Source organism: Egretta garzetta, unplaced genomic scaffold (assembly GCF_000687185.1).
Source record: "Egretta garzetta isolate BGI_Z169 unplaced genomic scaffold, ASM68718v1 scaffold41, whole genome shotgun sequence".
In the NCBI taxonomy this organism is placed as follows: domain Eukaryota; kingdom Metazoa; phylum Chordata; class Aves; order Pelecaniformes; family Ardeidae; genus Egretta; species Egretta garzetta.
In genome coordinates, this window is record NW_009258755.1 from 1,293,297 (window position 1) to 1,310,574 (window position 17,278).

At 41.6% G+C, this 17,278-nt stretch overlaps 1 protein-coding gene across 1 annotated transcript in view; it reads left to right on the plus strand.

Moving 5' to 3' along the window:
- The window catches only part of EGF (epidermal growth factor), a 59,675-nt gene extending 43,807 nt beyond the window's left edge, over positions 1-15,868 (plus strand). The window contains exons 20-25 of the mRNA XM_009649195.2: positions 1,615-1,734; positions 3,719-3,869; positions 6,514-6,678; positions 10,058-10,160; positions 13,606-13,708; positions 15,645-15,868. Of these exons, the coding sequence (XP_009647490.1) occupies positions 1,615-1,734; positions 3,719-3,869; positions 6,514-6,678; positions 10,058-10,160; positions 13,606-13,708; positions 15,645-15,868 (866 nt within the window). The remainder of the gene's footprint in view (positions 1-1,614; positions 1,735-3,718; positions 3,870-6,513; positions 6,679-10,057; positions 10,161-13,605; positions 13,709-15,644) is intronic.
- Positions 15,869-17,278: the final 1,410 nt, after the last annotated feature.

Consider the following 17,278-nt stretch of genomic DNA (forward strand, 5'->3'; position numbering starts at 1 on the left):
TTTAGGTGAACCTGCTTTAGCAGGGGGGGTTGGACTGGATGATCTCCCGAGAACCCTTTCAACCCTTGCCATTCTTTGCTTCTGTGATTCTGTGAAAAATTAACAACATCATCATTATTGTGGGCAGGTGTGGAAAGTATCAGACACAGGAGGTTCAAGAAGGCATTCTGCCTAAAGTGGTCAGAGATCCAGAGCTCATGTCTTTGAGGATGTTTGGAAGCGCAGACAGAGTGCCAAGCTCCTCCTGCTGTCCCAGCACCACCTACAAAGCATGTCCCCGGGCAGCCCTGGGCTCTCACTGTCTGTGGTATAGTTGCTCAGCTAGAATGACTGTGGTTCCTACCACTAGTAGTGAAAACCAGTCCTGTCTTCCTCCCTGAAGTCTTTAAGTCCAGGAAAGGGTAAGATATGTTCTCATAGCATTTTATAAATGTGCAATGTTGTTATGATGTAAACAGAATTGAAACTAATTTTGTGTTTGATGACTTGAAATGTACTATAAAAACCAGAAACTGGGAAGTAAGTGATTTTTAACTTCAGTTTTAGACGCCTGCATGCATGCACAGTGTCCAGAAATGTGTCAGTACATCCAGAGATGGTATAAGATGAGTTCGTGTTGTGTTGTTGAAATCACATTTCTCAGAATATGCTGCAACAGTTTTGTTCCTGTATTTTTGCTTTTAAGAGTGCTCTGAATTTTCTGTACTGTTTTGGGACAGATCCTGTTAATTTTACGGTAGAAAAAGTCCCGATGGTTTAAGGAATAATTTCACACCAGCTGGGACGGTAGATCTGTGATTTTGTTTCTCCAAAGTAGATCTGGCACATGTATTCTGCTGACAGTTCATAAAATGAATCAAAGGCTCCCAAACTCTGGTATGTGAACCCTTTCAAAGTTCCCACCTGTGAGGCGGTGCTTAGGCGCTCAGCACCATGCAGGTGCCAGCTGGGGGGGTGAGTGCCAGTCAGGAGCTGCCGCCGTGGGCTGTGCTAGAGAAGGTGTGGAAGTGGGGCGAGAGCTGTATATGAGCCTAACACAGGCTCTGAGCCTGGATACTCTTGCTGTAACCAAGGAGCCTCTTCATTTAAGTGTTGACACAAACTGCATAAACCTATAGGTTTCTAGACACTTTCCTTCTGTCTAAACTTTCTGTCTAGGCTGGACCAGGCAGGTGGTACAGGGACCGGCAGCTCCCCACTCCCAAACCCTTCTGCTCTCTTAATGCAAGAACGCAAACTGACAGTAGTCTAGTACCCACGCAGGGTGCAAGCTATGACTGGCAATGCCAGGAGAATAGATCTAGTACTAACCAGTCTTCTTTTCAACTCTACTGTACTTGTTATGTTTCATGGGGAAGCCTTTCCTTCCTTCTCCTTGTGAAGAGCTTCTGCAGCAGTGTCGCATGCTCTGGGAGGCTGGGGGAGCTGTCATTACCTGGCATAGGAGTATGCTGGTTGCTTTTCCATTACGTTTTCCATGAAGGAATATTTGCAGAGGGAAGGTCTTTGATTTTCTTCCCCACTGCCAGGAGACTGCAATGCTGCAACTGTTGCCCTTTTAACGGATGCTCTGAGGCATTTAATTCTTCTAACTGCAGACTCTTTGGGTGACAGATATTGATGAGTGCAAGACGGGGTCCCACACCTGTGGAGAGAACATAACCTGCACAAACACAGAAGGAAACTTCACTTGCTCGTGTGCTGATGATGCTTCTGGAACTGGCATCAGTTGCAGTGAGTATATGGAGCAATCAATTAAAATGAAGTGGCCCTTAACTAAGAACTGTGCTCTTGGATAAGTTGTTATACCTGGAAGTTAAGGAAGCCCTGTATAGTGACATACTGGGCAGCTTGCAGATCCATTTTGCATTGCTTTATGAGGCTGTTTTGCGGTGGGCTAAGGAGACCAGATCCAAATTTAGTTTGGAAATATATACATTAAGGTTCAATGCTAATTTTTACTGTCTAGAAGTAATGACACATCTATCTAATGGCCTTCACAATCAACAGCAGAAGTAAATGCTCCTTAGAGGTAACATTTTTGGAGGTGATTTCAGTCATCTGTGTAATTTTTCAAACTCTTTGTGCCTTCATTCCATCTGCAGAAGGCTAACACAAGAACTGTGCATAATTTAAGTCCCATTTAATGCTTCGGAATAAGCTAGTCTTTCAGATCCAGTGGCTAAGTTTACAAAGGGGCTCTGAAAGTCTTTAGGAAGTCTGGTTACCAATTTTATGAAGGGAGCTGCTGAAGATTCAGAACTAGTGACTATCTGACCCTCATTTCAGCGCCTCAGTGTGACAGCAGCATTCTCTGAAAACGTGGAGCTCAGTGATTCAGCATCTTACTCTGTGTCAGCCCTCTTCATTGGAGTGAATTTTACTCCAGATCAAGTGACTGTCTGATGATGGAGAGACACTATGTGATTGCCACAGATCTGTTTCTGCAGAACAACAGGAGGGAGCTATGGCTTTTTTTTAACTAGAATACCTGTGAGGATCCCCACCCCCTTTTCAGTTACTTAAGCTTTCAGTAGTTTCAGGTGTCACTCAGGAAATGATGATTTTAAATGATGGATGACTTGGAAGTGGTGCCTTCTCGGTCCCTCAGCTGTAAATCTGATCCCATGTCTTCACGTGTGTTAACATACTGTTTTAGTTCTTTGCCTAATAAGCTCTTTCAGCAAGCTGAAATTTTCTTTGCAGAATGCAGTCAACACCTGCAGTTCACTAAAATCACTCATCCCTTTCCATTCAGGCTCTTTGCCATGGCAGTTCTCCTGCAAATGAAATTTTAAAAAACAAATGTCATTGAAGGTCATGTTGCAATAAAACTGGTGTGAGTCATAAAACTGATCCCATAAATGTATGAGAGTGATTAGGCGCATTTGTGCTAAGCTGTATTGCTAGAAATTCTTTGCCATGTAGATGTTTGGTCCTGACCTATAGATTTGCTGTAGCATCAAAGTGCGCAAGAAAGCGCTCCTTTTCTGTAAGGGCATGTCTGCAGTGTAGGTCACGCTGTGCAGAGATATTAGAGCTACCTTTAAAACTAGCTAGTTTGGATATCTATGTAGGTAACGGTGTGTGAGATTCAGAGCAGGCTACAGAACCCTCTGAAGAACTGTGTCAGTAGAGTTCCCTGCTTCCCCAGTGATGCTGTTATCTGTACCAGAGCTAGCTCGAAATGATAAAAAATGTGATCTGCAGTCAGACACAGATGCAATCAGCTGGATGGTAGCAGAGTAGAAATAATCTGCATAAGAATGTCAACGTGCGTGTGAAAACTTCTCAGTCTGACATCCAAGTGCATGAAATACAGTCGCCCTTCACCTCTACATCTGACTCTGGTACTTTATGCATGGGGGAGGTTTACCATACCCTAAAGTTGCATAGATTGCACAAACCATTTAAGCGTAAGTAGCTAGACAGCCAGCGCAGTCTTTCTTCAGAGCTGTAGTCACACATGTAAACAGAGAGAACACAGCCAACCTCTGTGGGTCCTTCATTGAAAATCTAGAATCAAGCATATTTAGTATTTTGATCTGAAGTTCTGTGTGCCTAAATTTGATAAGCAACTAAGTAAAACACAGGTAATTGGTCAAAATTAGAGATTTTTACCAGTTTTCCTATCTTGAAGTTTTGGAACTCTTTCATAAGATGACGTTGCCAATGCAGCCAAAAGGTTGAGAGGTGCTTGTGAATTCCTGTGTTTCAGAATCTAGTGTGTCCCCCACTGTTGTCAGCAATGAATACTCTACGCACCCTGTGCAAGGTGATTCTGTAGGATGCCCTCCTTCATACGAGTCGTACTGCCTCCATGGTGGAACGTGCAATTATGTTTCTGATCTACAGGATTATGCCTGCAAGTAAGTACAGAAATTTGTATTCCCCGTGCTGATGAATGGTATCCTTAGGGCTCAGTTGAGCACGGACAGTGAAGTGTTTGTCCATAAATTATCTGTTCAACACTCATGCTAGCAATTATCATTAGACTCTGCTCTTTTTCTGTAAGTGATCACTGTAAGTTTCTGTAAGTGGTTACTCCATTCACACCCACTGCAATTCATAGTAGGATTGGATTTGTTCCCTAAGCACTCGATTCTTTGCTTTGGAAATGTGAGATAAGTTGTTAAATTACTTGATGCTCATGGCTTTATGAAAGAGGTGCTTGCTGTCTCTCCTGTACGTACCGTGCTGACTTGTACCTCCCTGTTGCACAGGGAGGAGAAGTCTGGTGTCAGCATTTCCCTTACAGTTTGAAGAGTCTTGGTCCCTGGCAGAAAGGGCACAACTCGATGGTCCTCTTAAAAACAGGGAGTAGCAATGAGACCTCGAAAACGAGACCTCCTTCCTCCTGTCGATATTTTTGTGAAGCCTAATTCCCAGTTCCCCAAATGCAGTTACTGATAAAAGCAAAAAGAATCTCATATTTCCAGAAGTCAGCCTTGGCCTGGTCAATGTGACAGCCTAGTCCCATGGGGTAATAATTCCTTCAAAATCATTAGTGCTGGAGTTCAATTGTGTAACTGGATTAAAATTGAATCTGTGTTATGTCTGTCTTCAAAATCAAGCATAAAAGTGTTTACAGTGGGACAAATCCAATGCCTGCCTCCTCCCCTGGGGTCTCACCTGGTGAGTGAGGACCTGTGCAGGGGACGGATGCTGTTCTGTAGTAGGCAAATCTCCCTCTGTGTCTCAGTAACCTGGGTGGCACTGGTATAACCCTGGGGTGAGGAGAGCAAGCTTTGTGCTGAAGGGTTTCTTTACCCACCATTCCCCCCAATCTTCCTTGTACTGCACTGCAGGAACCTTTGTAAGAGGCCATTCTTGCAAGCACTGTCAAATCCTAGGCTTTCTTATTTTTAAATATGAGTGGCCTCCCCTGCCTGCAGACTTCTGTACCTGCAGGAACAAGAAAAGAATGTGTCTCTCTCATGTACATACGTGGGAATGAAGTGGGTGCTTTGTGCCGTGGATTTCCTAAACACAGCAAAGCTGTTGGGCAAAGCCATTACAGGAGATGGACTCACGTCATCTCTGGTATTTGTTATGAATTTTTAGTGTAAATTTCAGAGGCATTGAAAACTATCTTTTTTCACCTCATTGAGTTTCTTGTATTGAAACTGAAGAGTTTACAACTGCAGAACTTTCAAATTGGATCATGTCCTTTTTTCTTTTATTTGTTAGGTGTTAGTGCATAATAAGAATCCAAATGTATGTATTCTTCAGTGCTGGAAGTGGAAGGCATTTAAAAAATTAAGGAGCAACTGTGCTTAGCCATGTTCTTGGGGCCAGGGTTTGTGTGTGGACCTTGCTGAATTCTCACCTTGATGAATTCTCACTAGATGGCAGCATTCATTCATGTAGGCTGTAATATATGAAATACCAAAACGAAGTAATGGAAAAAATGTTATCTAGCAAAAACATCTAGCAAAAATCACATACCAAGTGTGATTTGTATTTTAATTACTAAAAGCTCTTACACTAGAAAGTAGATCTTCTAGCTTGTTTGGAATTTATTGTTATCCTACATTAAAAAATGAGCATTTTTCTGCCTTCCAACATATGTGCATTCTAATTTGTGACAGAATGGGAGTGCTTGTGCCTGATTTAATAATGAATGCTGATACAATGTTTCAGGACATTAGGTAAAAGCTGCTTCAGGTCAAATCCTGATTCTTTTGCTCATTTAACCATCTCTTTTGACTTGAGTAGAACTAGACCGATAAGAATTGTGAGATGGATTTGAGCCTACGTTGCTGAGAGATTGTTATGAATTGAGTAGGATTTTCATTTTTTATGTTTATTATTTCTTTTTTTATGTCTCTCACCTTGAACAGTAAAACTAGGTTGAGGCTCTTTTTGATATATTTCCCGCTTTCTAGTGATTTTGATTTGAGGTTTTCAGGCACTGGTAAGATATTTCTATGTTGGGTTTTACAGTGGTAAAAAGAAACAAATAAACAAAAACTGCTGATGGAAGAAGCTTGTATTAAAGCTAAATTATGAAGGTATTTCTAACCCATACAAGGGTTTTTTTTTTAAAACACTTTCATTCATCTTTTATTTTAAAGTAAGGATTCAGACTGAAATTTGATTCCCTTAACCAAATCACTCTGAAAATATGAGTAAGTCCTATGTTGCCTATTTCAAAGAAAGGGAAGCTTGCTGCTGGAAACCGTTAAACGGAATATCTTAGGGAAGCACTAATCACACAGCAGGATTTAAGAAAAAATTATTTTTTTTTGTTCTTTACCCATTAGAATCTGGAAATTATGATCTCGCTGTATAATTCTATAGTGTTACAGTAAAAGAAGCCTTTTAATGTTGACTTCTACAGGTTTTGACAGCCATTCCTTTAAAGTAATTTTGTCTTCACTGCTTCTAAATTCAACCAGATATTTCCATAGTGGTTGCCAATGGTAAATCAATGCACAAAGTGACAGCTATGATGATCTGGGGTTTTCCCTCCATCACCAGTTACAAAGGGTGCTCGCTTCCTTTCGGCAGCTGTGTGACAGGCTACGTCGGGGAGCGGTGCCAGTTCAGCGATCTGGAGTGGTGGGAGCAGCAGCACACCGGGCGGGTGAAGATGCGGAACATCACCATTGCAGTCTGTGTAGCAGTGCTGGTCCTCCTGCTCCTGCTGGCGTCCCTGGCCGCCTACTGCCACAGGTAGTGCTTCCAAACATGCGCTGTGAACGTGTGGCACAGGGACTGAGGTGCTGCCGACTTTCACAGAGGGCTCATGGTGAAGAACGTGAGCTGTTCCTCAGCTGATGGAAATCGCTGTATCATCCTTGCTACTCTTTTGCTTTTCGATAATTGGATCTGTGAGTAATTCAGAAAGTTCTGGCATGTCCCTTGCCTGCAGTACTCATGCTGGTGTTAGGGAGCAACATGTGTCTGGCGGGAAGAGGAACAGACCTTATTAGGTCTGAAGAGGAGCCATAATTTGTACTAACGAGAGAGTTCAGGAGCATGCTATTTACTTCTTCCTTGCTTTCCCTTAAGGGCTCTAGATGTCTGAAACTGTCATGGTAGGGTTTGGCTCTTCTCTGCTAGCTGTTCCATCAGTTCAGTTTTGCTTCCCTTTCAGTGTAGATTGAAACCTGAAAGTTTCTTTGCCATTGAGGAAAGCAGCATACTAGCCTTCCTGTAGCAAACTTCTACGGTGATGCCTCTGGCAACGAACGTGAAAGCAATTTTCCTGGCAATAGAACGAGTAAAATCAGGGACGTGAGACTGAGGCACATCTGTTGTAAAAGTACTCCCTGGCATTTTACATGGCTATAATGAATTGTGCAGGTTTGGGTTTCTTCTCATGGCAGAAATAATTCCTACAGTCACTATTTAAGAATGCAGTCTGATGTGAAATTAAATGTCATCGATGTCCCTTGGACTGTAAACTATTCAGCATTTAATAGGCTAGAGTCTTTTGGCCATGACCTTGGCAGATAACTGTTCTGAGGCTCTTGTTTAAATGCATGTTTATATTTAAAAGTAAACAAACAAAAAGCCAGACAGCAGCCAAATCAAGAGTCTCCTGCTGCATGCCGGCCTGCCCTCTGTGTGCAGGGTCTCTGCTTGTGCTTTAGGTTAATTTTAAAATTAGACTCTCCTAGGTATAAAAAGTTATGCTACAAAAGAAGTTAACTATGGAAGCTAATTTATTCCATTCTTACTGAATGGTTCCTAGCATATTTAGTCCATAAAAGTGGAGAAGCTTCCATGTTTCATATTTTCTATTAGCTAATGGTAGAGGACCAGAATTAAAGCTAAGCACAGCCTGGTTTGTTGTCATGACCTGGGATTCAGAAGCTCATCAGTGGCATGATACATACAGAATAGACAAATTGTGAGATCATATTTTCCATGTATGTCATATAAACTGTCATGAGAAACAGCCAAAACATGGCTGGGTATAGGGTGTGAAGACACCCATTCTCTCCCTTTCCTCTCTCTTTTGTCATTTCTCCCTTTCTTGCCAAACGTTTTTGATCAATATAACTATTTACCTCGACGACAAGTTTTCAATCACATACTTGCCTGAATTTGTACTGCAGCTATTACTAGCCTAACTAGCTCAAAATGAAACCACTGGTCTAAAATCCCTATTTAACTGGAGTCTGGAAACCAGTATTCGGGTTGAAGTTGGTATTCTGCTTTTTAACATAATCTACTGTATTTTGAACTGTACTGATTAAGACTGTAATAGTCCTGGTCCTTCCCCTGTAAAATGGAAACACCTACTTCCTTTTCATTGGAGGGAATGAAGTGGGAGACCTACACCTGCCAATTTGAAAAATGTGTGAACTGGAGGCCAAGAATGTCAAAGTATTGTGTTGGTTTGTTCGATGACTGTAGCCTGCTGAAGAGCATCACCCACAATCCCTCCACCTTAATTGGCCAAGGCCGTGCAAAAATCAACAGTAAGGCTGGGATTAGGATTGAGAAATTCTTGGCCTCTTGCCCATGCTTGGTCAACTCAATTTCGCTGCCTTGCCTGCTTGTGCTCAGTCGCACATGAAGACTCCTGTGCCCACCAAGTCCATCTGGCATTTGTTACTCTGCCTGCTGTAAAGTAAGATGTGGAATTAATGATCCTCTTGAGCGGGGCATCCTGCTGTGGGCCATGCCTGTGTGTGAGCTCTGTGAGATAGATTTTATAACTCTTGAGTAACAACAGGCTGGGGTTTTGTCAGCACTATGAGCTGCAATGCAGAATGGGCACATCCAGGTGACAAAACATGAACAGCAGCCTTGCCACAGTGTCAGGAAAAGCCAAAAGGGACTAATTTACCTTATTTCTCAGCATTCTGCTCTGTGGATATACTCACAGATCTGACACCTATTTGATTTCATATCAGCAGTTCCAGTCTTATCCTCCACTGGAGACAATTAGTTTTTTTTTTCTTAATGTTTGAATACAGAATACTGTTATAGAGAATCTGGGGAGAAAACCCATAGTGGAGACAGGCCTTTCTCATTTCTAGCAAAAAGCAAATTTTATTTATAGTCTATTTTCATTAAGGGAGTAACATAAGATAATTATGACAGATGCACTTTCCCAGTTAGTATATGAATGTGATGTAGAAATAAAAGGAAAATTCCTATTTTGTTTTGGTTCCAGTCTATAAAATTTCATTTAAAATAGATCAAGTAAAAGGATGTAATAACTTGAGTCTCCCAGAAATTGAAGAGTGTAACATTAATTTTGTTAGCTGGTGTCTAGGAGGAGAAAGAAAATGTGTATGTAAAGTCAGTAAAGGTGTACAGGTTTGGATCTCAAGCAGTGTAAATGACCTCTTTTTCTTATGACCATGTTTTCTGTGTTGAAGCCCATATGGACTTTTAATATTGCCTGATAAGTGATTGCTGTTTAACTGCAAAAATAACAAGTTTTTAATTTATGGAGCTAGCCACTTAGAGCTGATTATTTGTATCCTTTTCCAACTCCAGGTTGTACTCTTGGCTTTTTTTCCCCTTGAGCTAGTTCTGTTGGCCATGCTTTTTCCTGGGAATGTCTTGGTTCGAGGTTTTTGAGGCTTTCCGTTTATTTATTTCAGTTATTTCTGAAATTGTTGTTTTTCATAAGTGATACAGATGAATGCAGAAGTGACTTTCATAATTGTAACTATCAATGGTGTACAAAAATACAGTCAGATTTTTATTTCTGAGCTTCACCCACAAATGCTGTTCATTGTATTGGCCGAAACTTAAATCTTTATCAAAGGTATGTATTATAAATAGAATAATACAGGAAAATGGAAGGGGGGAGTTAAAATTATGAGGCTTATTGTTTTTTTCTAATGAATGACCCTTTACAAATAGCACATTAGAACAAATATTTGTTCACTTCTTACTGACTTCTGTTTCTGACAAGCTGTTTAACCACTTTGCAGTAATTGACAGTAATACATCCTTCCAAACCAATGAAATAGAACAAAATATATGTCCCTTCCATAAATACCTATAGAAAAATGTGTGAAAGGAAGCGGGATCTGTTTCTCCCAAAGCAAAATAATTTGTTTCAGCTTTTGTTCTGTTGCAGAAGTCAAAACTTGTATAAGAAGAATCTGTATGCAGAAGCGATAAGAGATGCCAGCAGCCGTGCTGACAATGAGAACGTGACACCTACTAGCAACAAGTCTCAGGTAACTACATTAATGTGGAGTGGAGAGGAAAGCAAGAAGGATCAAAGAGTGTTAGGGATCCACTTGAGATTATCCAGCAAATAATTCACATCTTAAATATATTAAATAACTGCTAGAGTCATCAAGTGATTTGCTCTGAACCCTAGTTCATCTTACCTCATTGTTATCCCTCAAAGTTCACAGCTGCCTGGATGTATTGCAACCATTAGCCGGTGTTATTGTTAGCTTTGAACACAACAGTCGGGGAACTGTGTTCTAAATTAAGGAAATGGCAATGTGATGACATGGCATATCACAGAGTTATTTTCACATGAAAGTATGCCCTCTGTAAAAAAGGCTTCTTGGAAGCCAAGTATTGTGTATGCTACACAAGAAGTTGAACTTCATTTTGGGGGTTGATGAAATTAAATGTCTTTGTATTAGAGGCTGCTGCTGCCTTGTAAAGAAAAAACAACTAAGATGTTATCAGGCAGGTTGGGAGGGAATATAAAATACACTTTTTGCACTGGTGTAGGTAGAAATACAATCATGACCTGGTTGTACTGGCCTGTTTCTGTTGTTTTTGAAGTTGCATCAGAGAATTTGGCCCCATAAGATCTGATCTAAGGACCTGATTCTCACTGGCATTAAAATGACATTACAATGCTGGCTGATAGCAATTGAAACCTGAAGTTGGCCAAAGTGACATAACTGGCATCTGTGGCTACTTCTGTGCCCAGTCTGAGACTCCTTTCTCAGAATGGCATGGCTTACCCTGAGGGCTTGTCTGCACACACGTATCGTTCAGCTCTGAATAAGCTGCTGTAATGTAGGTATCACCATTCTTGTCCAGGTAGCATCACATTAGCTAAGCAGCATAGCTCTTCAAAACAAGCACACTTATGCCAGTGGAAAAAACTACTGGAAGAGTTTATACTTGTATGGGTTTGGCGATAAACTCTAGCGAAGCACACACCTTTTTACTGGGTAACTGCACACATGTTGTTCTACTATAGGTGTTACTGCAAGATTTTAAAGCCTTCCACACCCAATTATAGCTGGAAAGGTACAAGAACCATGTGCACAGTAGCCATGGTCACAAAAGAATTTGACTTTAAATGGCCTGAAGTTTGACTCTGCTCCAAATCTTTGAGTCCAGAAAGAGATGAGTTTGTTCTACTTGGGAGTCTGTTTAAGGGATTGAATATCATGGAACAGTTTATAGTGCAAATCCAAGGGTTGGCCTGAAGAAGGCCTTGCAAATGGTTAAAATTGAGTGTCTGGCAGGATTTGGGAGCAGGTAGCCACTGAAACACACTATCAAACGTATGTTGGGAGTACTGAATTGACTTGACCCAGTTCCTTAGCTGGTCAACTGCATATTCTTGTGGACCTTTTATTACCAGCACTTTGTTCCTCCAGGTACTGGACAGCAAACGTGCTGAATTGCGGCAATGTCATAATTTGTTCACAGCAGAGACAAAACCCACAGCTTGCAAAATATCCGAGGCGGGGAAAGTCAGAAATATTTGTTGGGACTGAGAACAGCTCGTTGCCCGGGGGCAGTGCTCTAGGAGGCCTGCAGCTCATCAGTTTTGTCCCCACCTGCTGTTGTCCCCACAGTTAATGCTAGTGGTCAATGACATTTTTGCTGAATATAGGAGTAATTAGACAGCTGAGCAATGGACTGAATCAACAGAAACAAATAGAACCTACTCACCTATTACAGGGTCGTGTTAAATCTCACCATGCATTCTTGCACTGGGAGACATCAAATACATTAATAAAGTAATTTATTGCAAATGGCTTGTTGCAGGCTGGAAAAAGAAATCACTGACCTTTTGTTAATTATTGCTGCCTACACAGTAATGGATTCCTGTGGTTTCATGCGTGCGATTTTGTCTGTGCTGAGGTAGCCATGGAGTGTTAAGTTCACTGGGGCTTCATGCATGCATGCACTCAGGTTAGAAACTGTAGAGTTGCCAAAAATCAGCAGGACGTTGTCCATTTCTAGTGTTTACTTAAAGTGGATTATTGGGGAGCTTTATGTAAAAAAAGAGATTATACTACATTGGGGACAGAAAACTCTACAGCTCCTCAACTCTTAAGGTACCGATATAGGTTTTTGTGTGCTATTGATTTACACACCGTTAATAATCCTAATGAAGGACTTTGTACAGGGACAGGATGATATGTATGCAGTAACTGTAAAGAGCTCATGAAATTCACCCCTTCTGTAGCCTGCAGTGCTACTGCTCATTTGTGAGGCTTGGGAGGGGGAGTGCAAATTCTTTCTTGCTCTTGCCCATCTAGGTTAACATCGAGGATAATGAGTTTTTACGCATATCAAATGCTAGGTACGTGGTACTAAAACTATACCTATAAGTTGTCCAAGTGTCACTCACTTTTCCCTTTACTTCTGTTCTGCCAGGTGAGGCTACATTGAGCTGAGGGTATGCCTGGGTATTTTTTCACATTCGTATTAGAGTTCCATAAGCCAGGCTAGGTTTGTCTAAAAATGTAAGCCTTAGTAAACTTCTGCACATGCCTGGATTTTGATGCTATTCTGAGACTTTTCTCCCAGCAAGTGTTTTGCTTTGCACAGTCAGAGGTATTTTGCAGAACTGTGTGTAGCTGAATGTCCTCCAGGGGTCTGTCACAGGTGGGCTAGCAGCTGTAAGCCTACAGATTTTATGTAGATGAACTCATGCCTAAATAGTCACATCTGCTACATCTGTGATCTATCCACATAACTCTACCAATTATCCACCTGGACCTCTGAATCTGTCAGTCCTTTTGTTGGAACATCTTATTTAGAGACATTTTCTCTTCTTCCCTGTCTCTGCTCTTTAAACATCCCCCTTTTACTGGGTTTCCCTGTTTCCCTCTATACTATTTCAGCGCAGTGCTTCACATTGCTTTCCTCTATCCCTCTTTTTTCTGTTTCCACCCTTGTCTTTTCAGCTTATTCCCCCAGAAGGTCCCGTCTTCTGCTTCTGAGGTGTCACTTCCACCGTCATGGTGGGATGATGGAATCACACTCCCCGGGTGGTGCCAAGAGCTGGAAAGGGAGGCTCACTTCCTTCCCTGTGTCTGACAGGGCTTCCTGCTGTCTGGTTGCGGGTCTCTCTAATAGTTTAAAAGTGGCCCTCAGCACAGAGGAGAGGGTTGATTTTCATGTGCTTTTGTTCTTGCATCTGGAAAGGTTGATTTGCAAGGCAAGAGAATGGGGAGTTCTTTACTAGAATGGGACTGCACGCTTTCCAAAGAAAGACCGAGGCTGTCATCAACTCAAATGTTTAATTATCTGCAGGGGAAGGGTCATCCCAGAAGCCAGGATGACCTTTTTCCCTCTGCTGTGGTTGGAGTGTGTGGCCTTTCTAGTTTGCCTCCTGGGTTTCGGAAAACCGGCTCATTTTATATTAATTTTGTCTCTATATTTTGTGCATATTGTATGTATTTGCAGTTTGCGGTTGTTAAGGAGTGTAGCAGTTCTCTGGAGACTAAAGCGGTTGATCTAATTGAGTGTGAGACAACAGATCCTCATCCTGCCTGTCCTTCAGAATATGGTGAGTAGGATTTCCTTTCTTATTAGATCTCTCCTCACCTTCATAGCAGCAGGAGCAGCAACTGATAGTGGAGATAGAGAAATCAGAATTACATTTCTGGCCGGTTTATAGCTGCTATGCACAGCAGAAGCCATGTTTGTATTGCTGTGAAGAGACCATTCAGTCCTTCACTTTGCAGATTATTCATGAGAAATTACACTACAAGAGTGCTTTCACACTCATAAGAAGCCAGACGCTTCTTGTGATACTAATAATATCATATTTTTGCATTTATATAGAGCTTCACAAGTTTGCTTCATAGTGAGTTAAGCCTGTCGTAGCAGTTCTCTGGAGACTAAAGCGGTTGATCTAATTGAGTGTGAGACAACAGATCCTCATCCTGCCTGTCCTTCAGAATATGGTGAGTAGGATTTCCTTTCTTATTAGATCTCTCCTCACCTTCATAGCAGCAGGAGCAGCAACTGATAGTGGAGATAGAGAAATCAGAATTACATTTCTGGCCGGTTTATAGCTGCTATGCACAGCAGAAGCCATGTTTGTATTGCTGTGAAGAGACCATTCAGTCCTTCACTTTGCAGATTATTCATGAGAAATTACACTACAAGAGTGCTTTCACACTCATAAGAAGCCAGACGCTTCTTGTGATACTAATAATATCATATTTTTGCATTTATATAGAGCTTCACAAGTTTGCTTCATAGTGAGTTAAGCCTGTCATACCGATGGGGAATGTATATTCATGGAAGGATATACTTTGATAGTCCTTATTCATTCAGGCAGGATAACCAACATGGTGTGCGGGGTCCAGGTCTCCCCAGAAACCTTTTGTCCTGCGGCAGAAACTGCAGTTCTGCTTTTTGTGTTAAACAAGGTGTTTGATTGCTTGGGGAGTGTTTGGTGCCTAAACACAGATGAGACAAATGAAGGAGATAAGGAGATGTGCCTTCCATCTTTGGTGCAAAGGCAGCACGCAGCTCAGAAGGACCCAACAGGCTTCCATGGCCCACAGGTTACCGGCTGGACCCACTCTGGTTTTTAGGAAATGCTGTTTTATATATGGCAACTGAACCTCATAATTGCTCAGATGGTGAGAAATGATGGCTAAAGACTGATATCCTCAACCATTTGTCCTATTTACAGTATACACCTCCTAACTACAGAAGTTACTAGAGAACACAGTTTGCATTGGTCATTTGGAAATATGCAAAGACAAATGTTTGAGAATAGTCAAATAGGCAGGCATCTTGCAAGAGTTTCAAAATTGCCCATCCTGTCCTTAGACATATGTTGGGAAGTCACTTTATTCATCAGTAGAAAATATGCCTCACATTTACTTGGTTGGACTAATATTGTGAACATGTGTAGAACTGTATTGTCCAGTGAAGGAAGCCTGATGTTTCCCATTAGGAGGCTCTGTTTCCATTTACAGTTTTATCAGATGCAGCTATTGGAACAGAAATTTCTCATGGCAGGTGTCTGATTCTTTTCCTAGGTGAAAATTTCAGCAAAAGTGGTTCAACCATTTTAGACACCAAGACTGGCAAATAATCTGATGTCTTTTCTAACACGCTAAAGGAAGTTCTTATACCATGCCAGGGAATAATTCTAAGACCTTTTTTACTTTGGAGCAGGGGCTTTAATTTTGCCAGGCAGGTGGTCTTCCTGTCACGGGCATGCATTTTCCTGTTCTTGTATATTAAAACAGAAAACCATGAAATTTGCCTAGGACAAGTAATCTGTTAAAATCTGAAGCAAGTTCTTGACTTTGCCTCTTTTTCTGTTCATTTGACATGAATTCATTTTGTAATTTTCTGAACTCAATTCTATGCTTCCTTTCATAGCTTTCCTCTCTCAAAGCTGCCATTAGCTTTCTTTTAGCTTAGCTATTGTGAAGTTTCTCAAATGCCTTTCAGTAATACATATCCGTTTTCTCCAGTGGAAGAGCAGCCTATAACATGTGACAAAGCAGCAGAGACTTTGGCAGAAGATGAGAAACAACAAGGCTGTCGACAAGAGGTTTCTGTTGATGAGAAATCGCATCAGCCCATGGGAGTGGTGAAGGGCCCTCCCCGGGCTCCCTGGAGCATCCACCCCAAGCCCCTGCTGGAAAGGGAGCCCCACGAGCTTACTCCAGCCAGCCTGCTGATGCAGCCAGACTAGAAGCAGCCTGGGTTTGAGTGGGAAGAGGAGGAAGGATGAAGTCAGTAGAGAATGGGAACTCATGAAACACTGAAGCAACCCTCATTTTTTCATTAAAATCTGCTTTAGAAAAAAAAACCAAACACACAAATCAAACCAGAACAGAGACGTGCTTGCCACTCCCTCCCTGACATCTCTGCTTGGAAGACTTAGTGTAAGCAATGTATTAGCAAAGAGTACTCTAGAAGTATCACTTTAAGGGTCACCGCTTCTAACTTCATTAACTGCCTGCTAAGAGGACACTGAGGGGAAAACAGACTGGTGGGTAGATTTGTCAGAGATAAGTATTTTCTAGTGGAGTTTATTGCAAGTAGTGGTCTTTACACATACACACAGAGAGTCCAGAAAACTGCCTTGAAAATGGGCCACAAGCACAACTTCAGAGAAACCAGAATGGAAGATGATGCAGGAAAATGAGTTAAAAATTAATATTTTTATTAAAATATTGTTCATGGACACTTTAAGCCTCTCCCCAGCACTGCTGTCAGGCCACTGTAACTTCTCGGACTTCACCAGAGATGTTCTTGTATCTGCTTCTGTAAGTGAGCAGCAAATGGGGTCTTGCATTTCTCAGGTTTGGTGGGCTGGAGGATTGTTTGTGAGCATATGGTATGAATGATGGTCACATCTATTAAGTGAGAGGTAACGTTTGGTGGGAAAGGTGATTCTTCTATTAAATTTACTTAAATTTAAATACACTGGTCCTTTGGAGAATTACAAGTTTGTTTCTGGACTGAGGCAGTGGGCTTGAGTCTGATCTCAGCCCTGCGTGGCAGCGTGTGCTGGAGCTGTTCTGGCCTCACAGAAGCGTGGCTGGCAGCAAAACCTGGTCCATTTTGCTGCTCCAAAGAACAGGAGGAGTGGGACAAACAAAAAACCACCTCGGTTTGGTTTTGTGCTGCCTGATAAAATCCATGGGATCAACTGGAAAAACACCACCAATTTTTCATGTAACTGGCTTTCTAACAGCTACAGTCCTCTTCCAGTTATGTACTAAGAACTAACTCACTTACAAAGATCTGTTGTATGCAGAGTTGTAGCTTAGTTGTTTATCATCTCAAGTGATTTTCACCACTGGACTTAGCTGTTTTCAGAAGGTTTTGGAAGACATCTGGAAATCAGCTCTATTACTTACAGCTCTATTAGTTTTAATTACAGGGCATCTCTCTGTCTTCTGTCTTTGAAGCCTACTACTACAACTGTTGGACACCTCCTTTAAACTCTGATACAGTGCCCACCACTAGCGTTCCTTGTAATTCATTAGCCAGGTAATAATGGCAAGTGTTATTAATTTGTGTGCTTATCATCCTGTTTCTTGGTTTTTGAGAACCCTGCCGGGAACGTATGGAATGTTGTCATTTGGTCACCAGG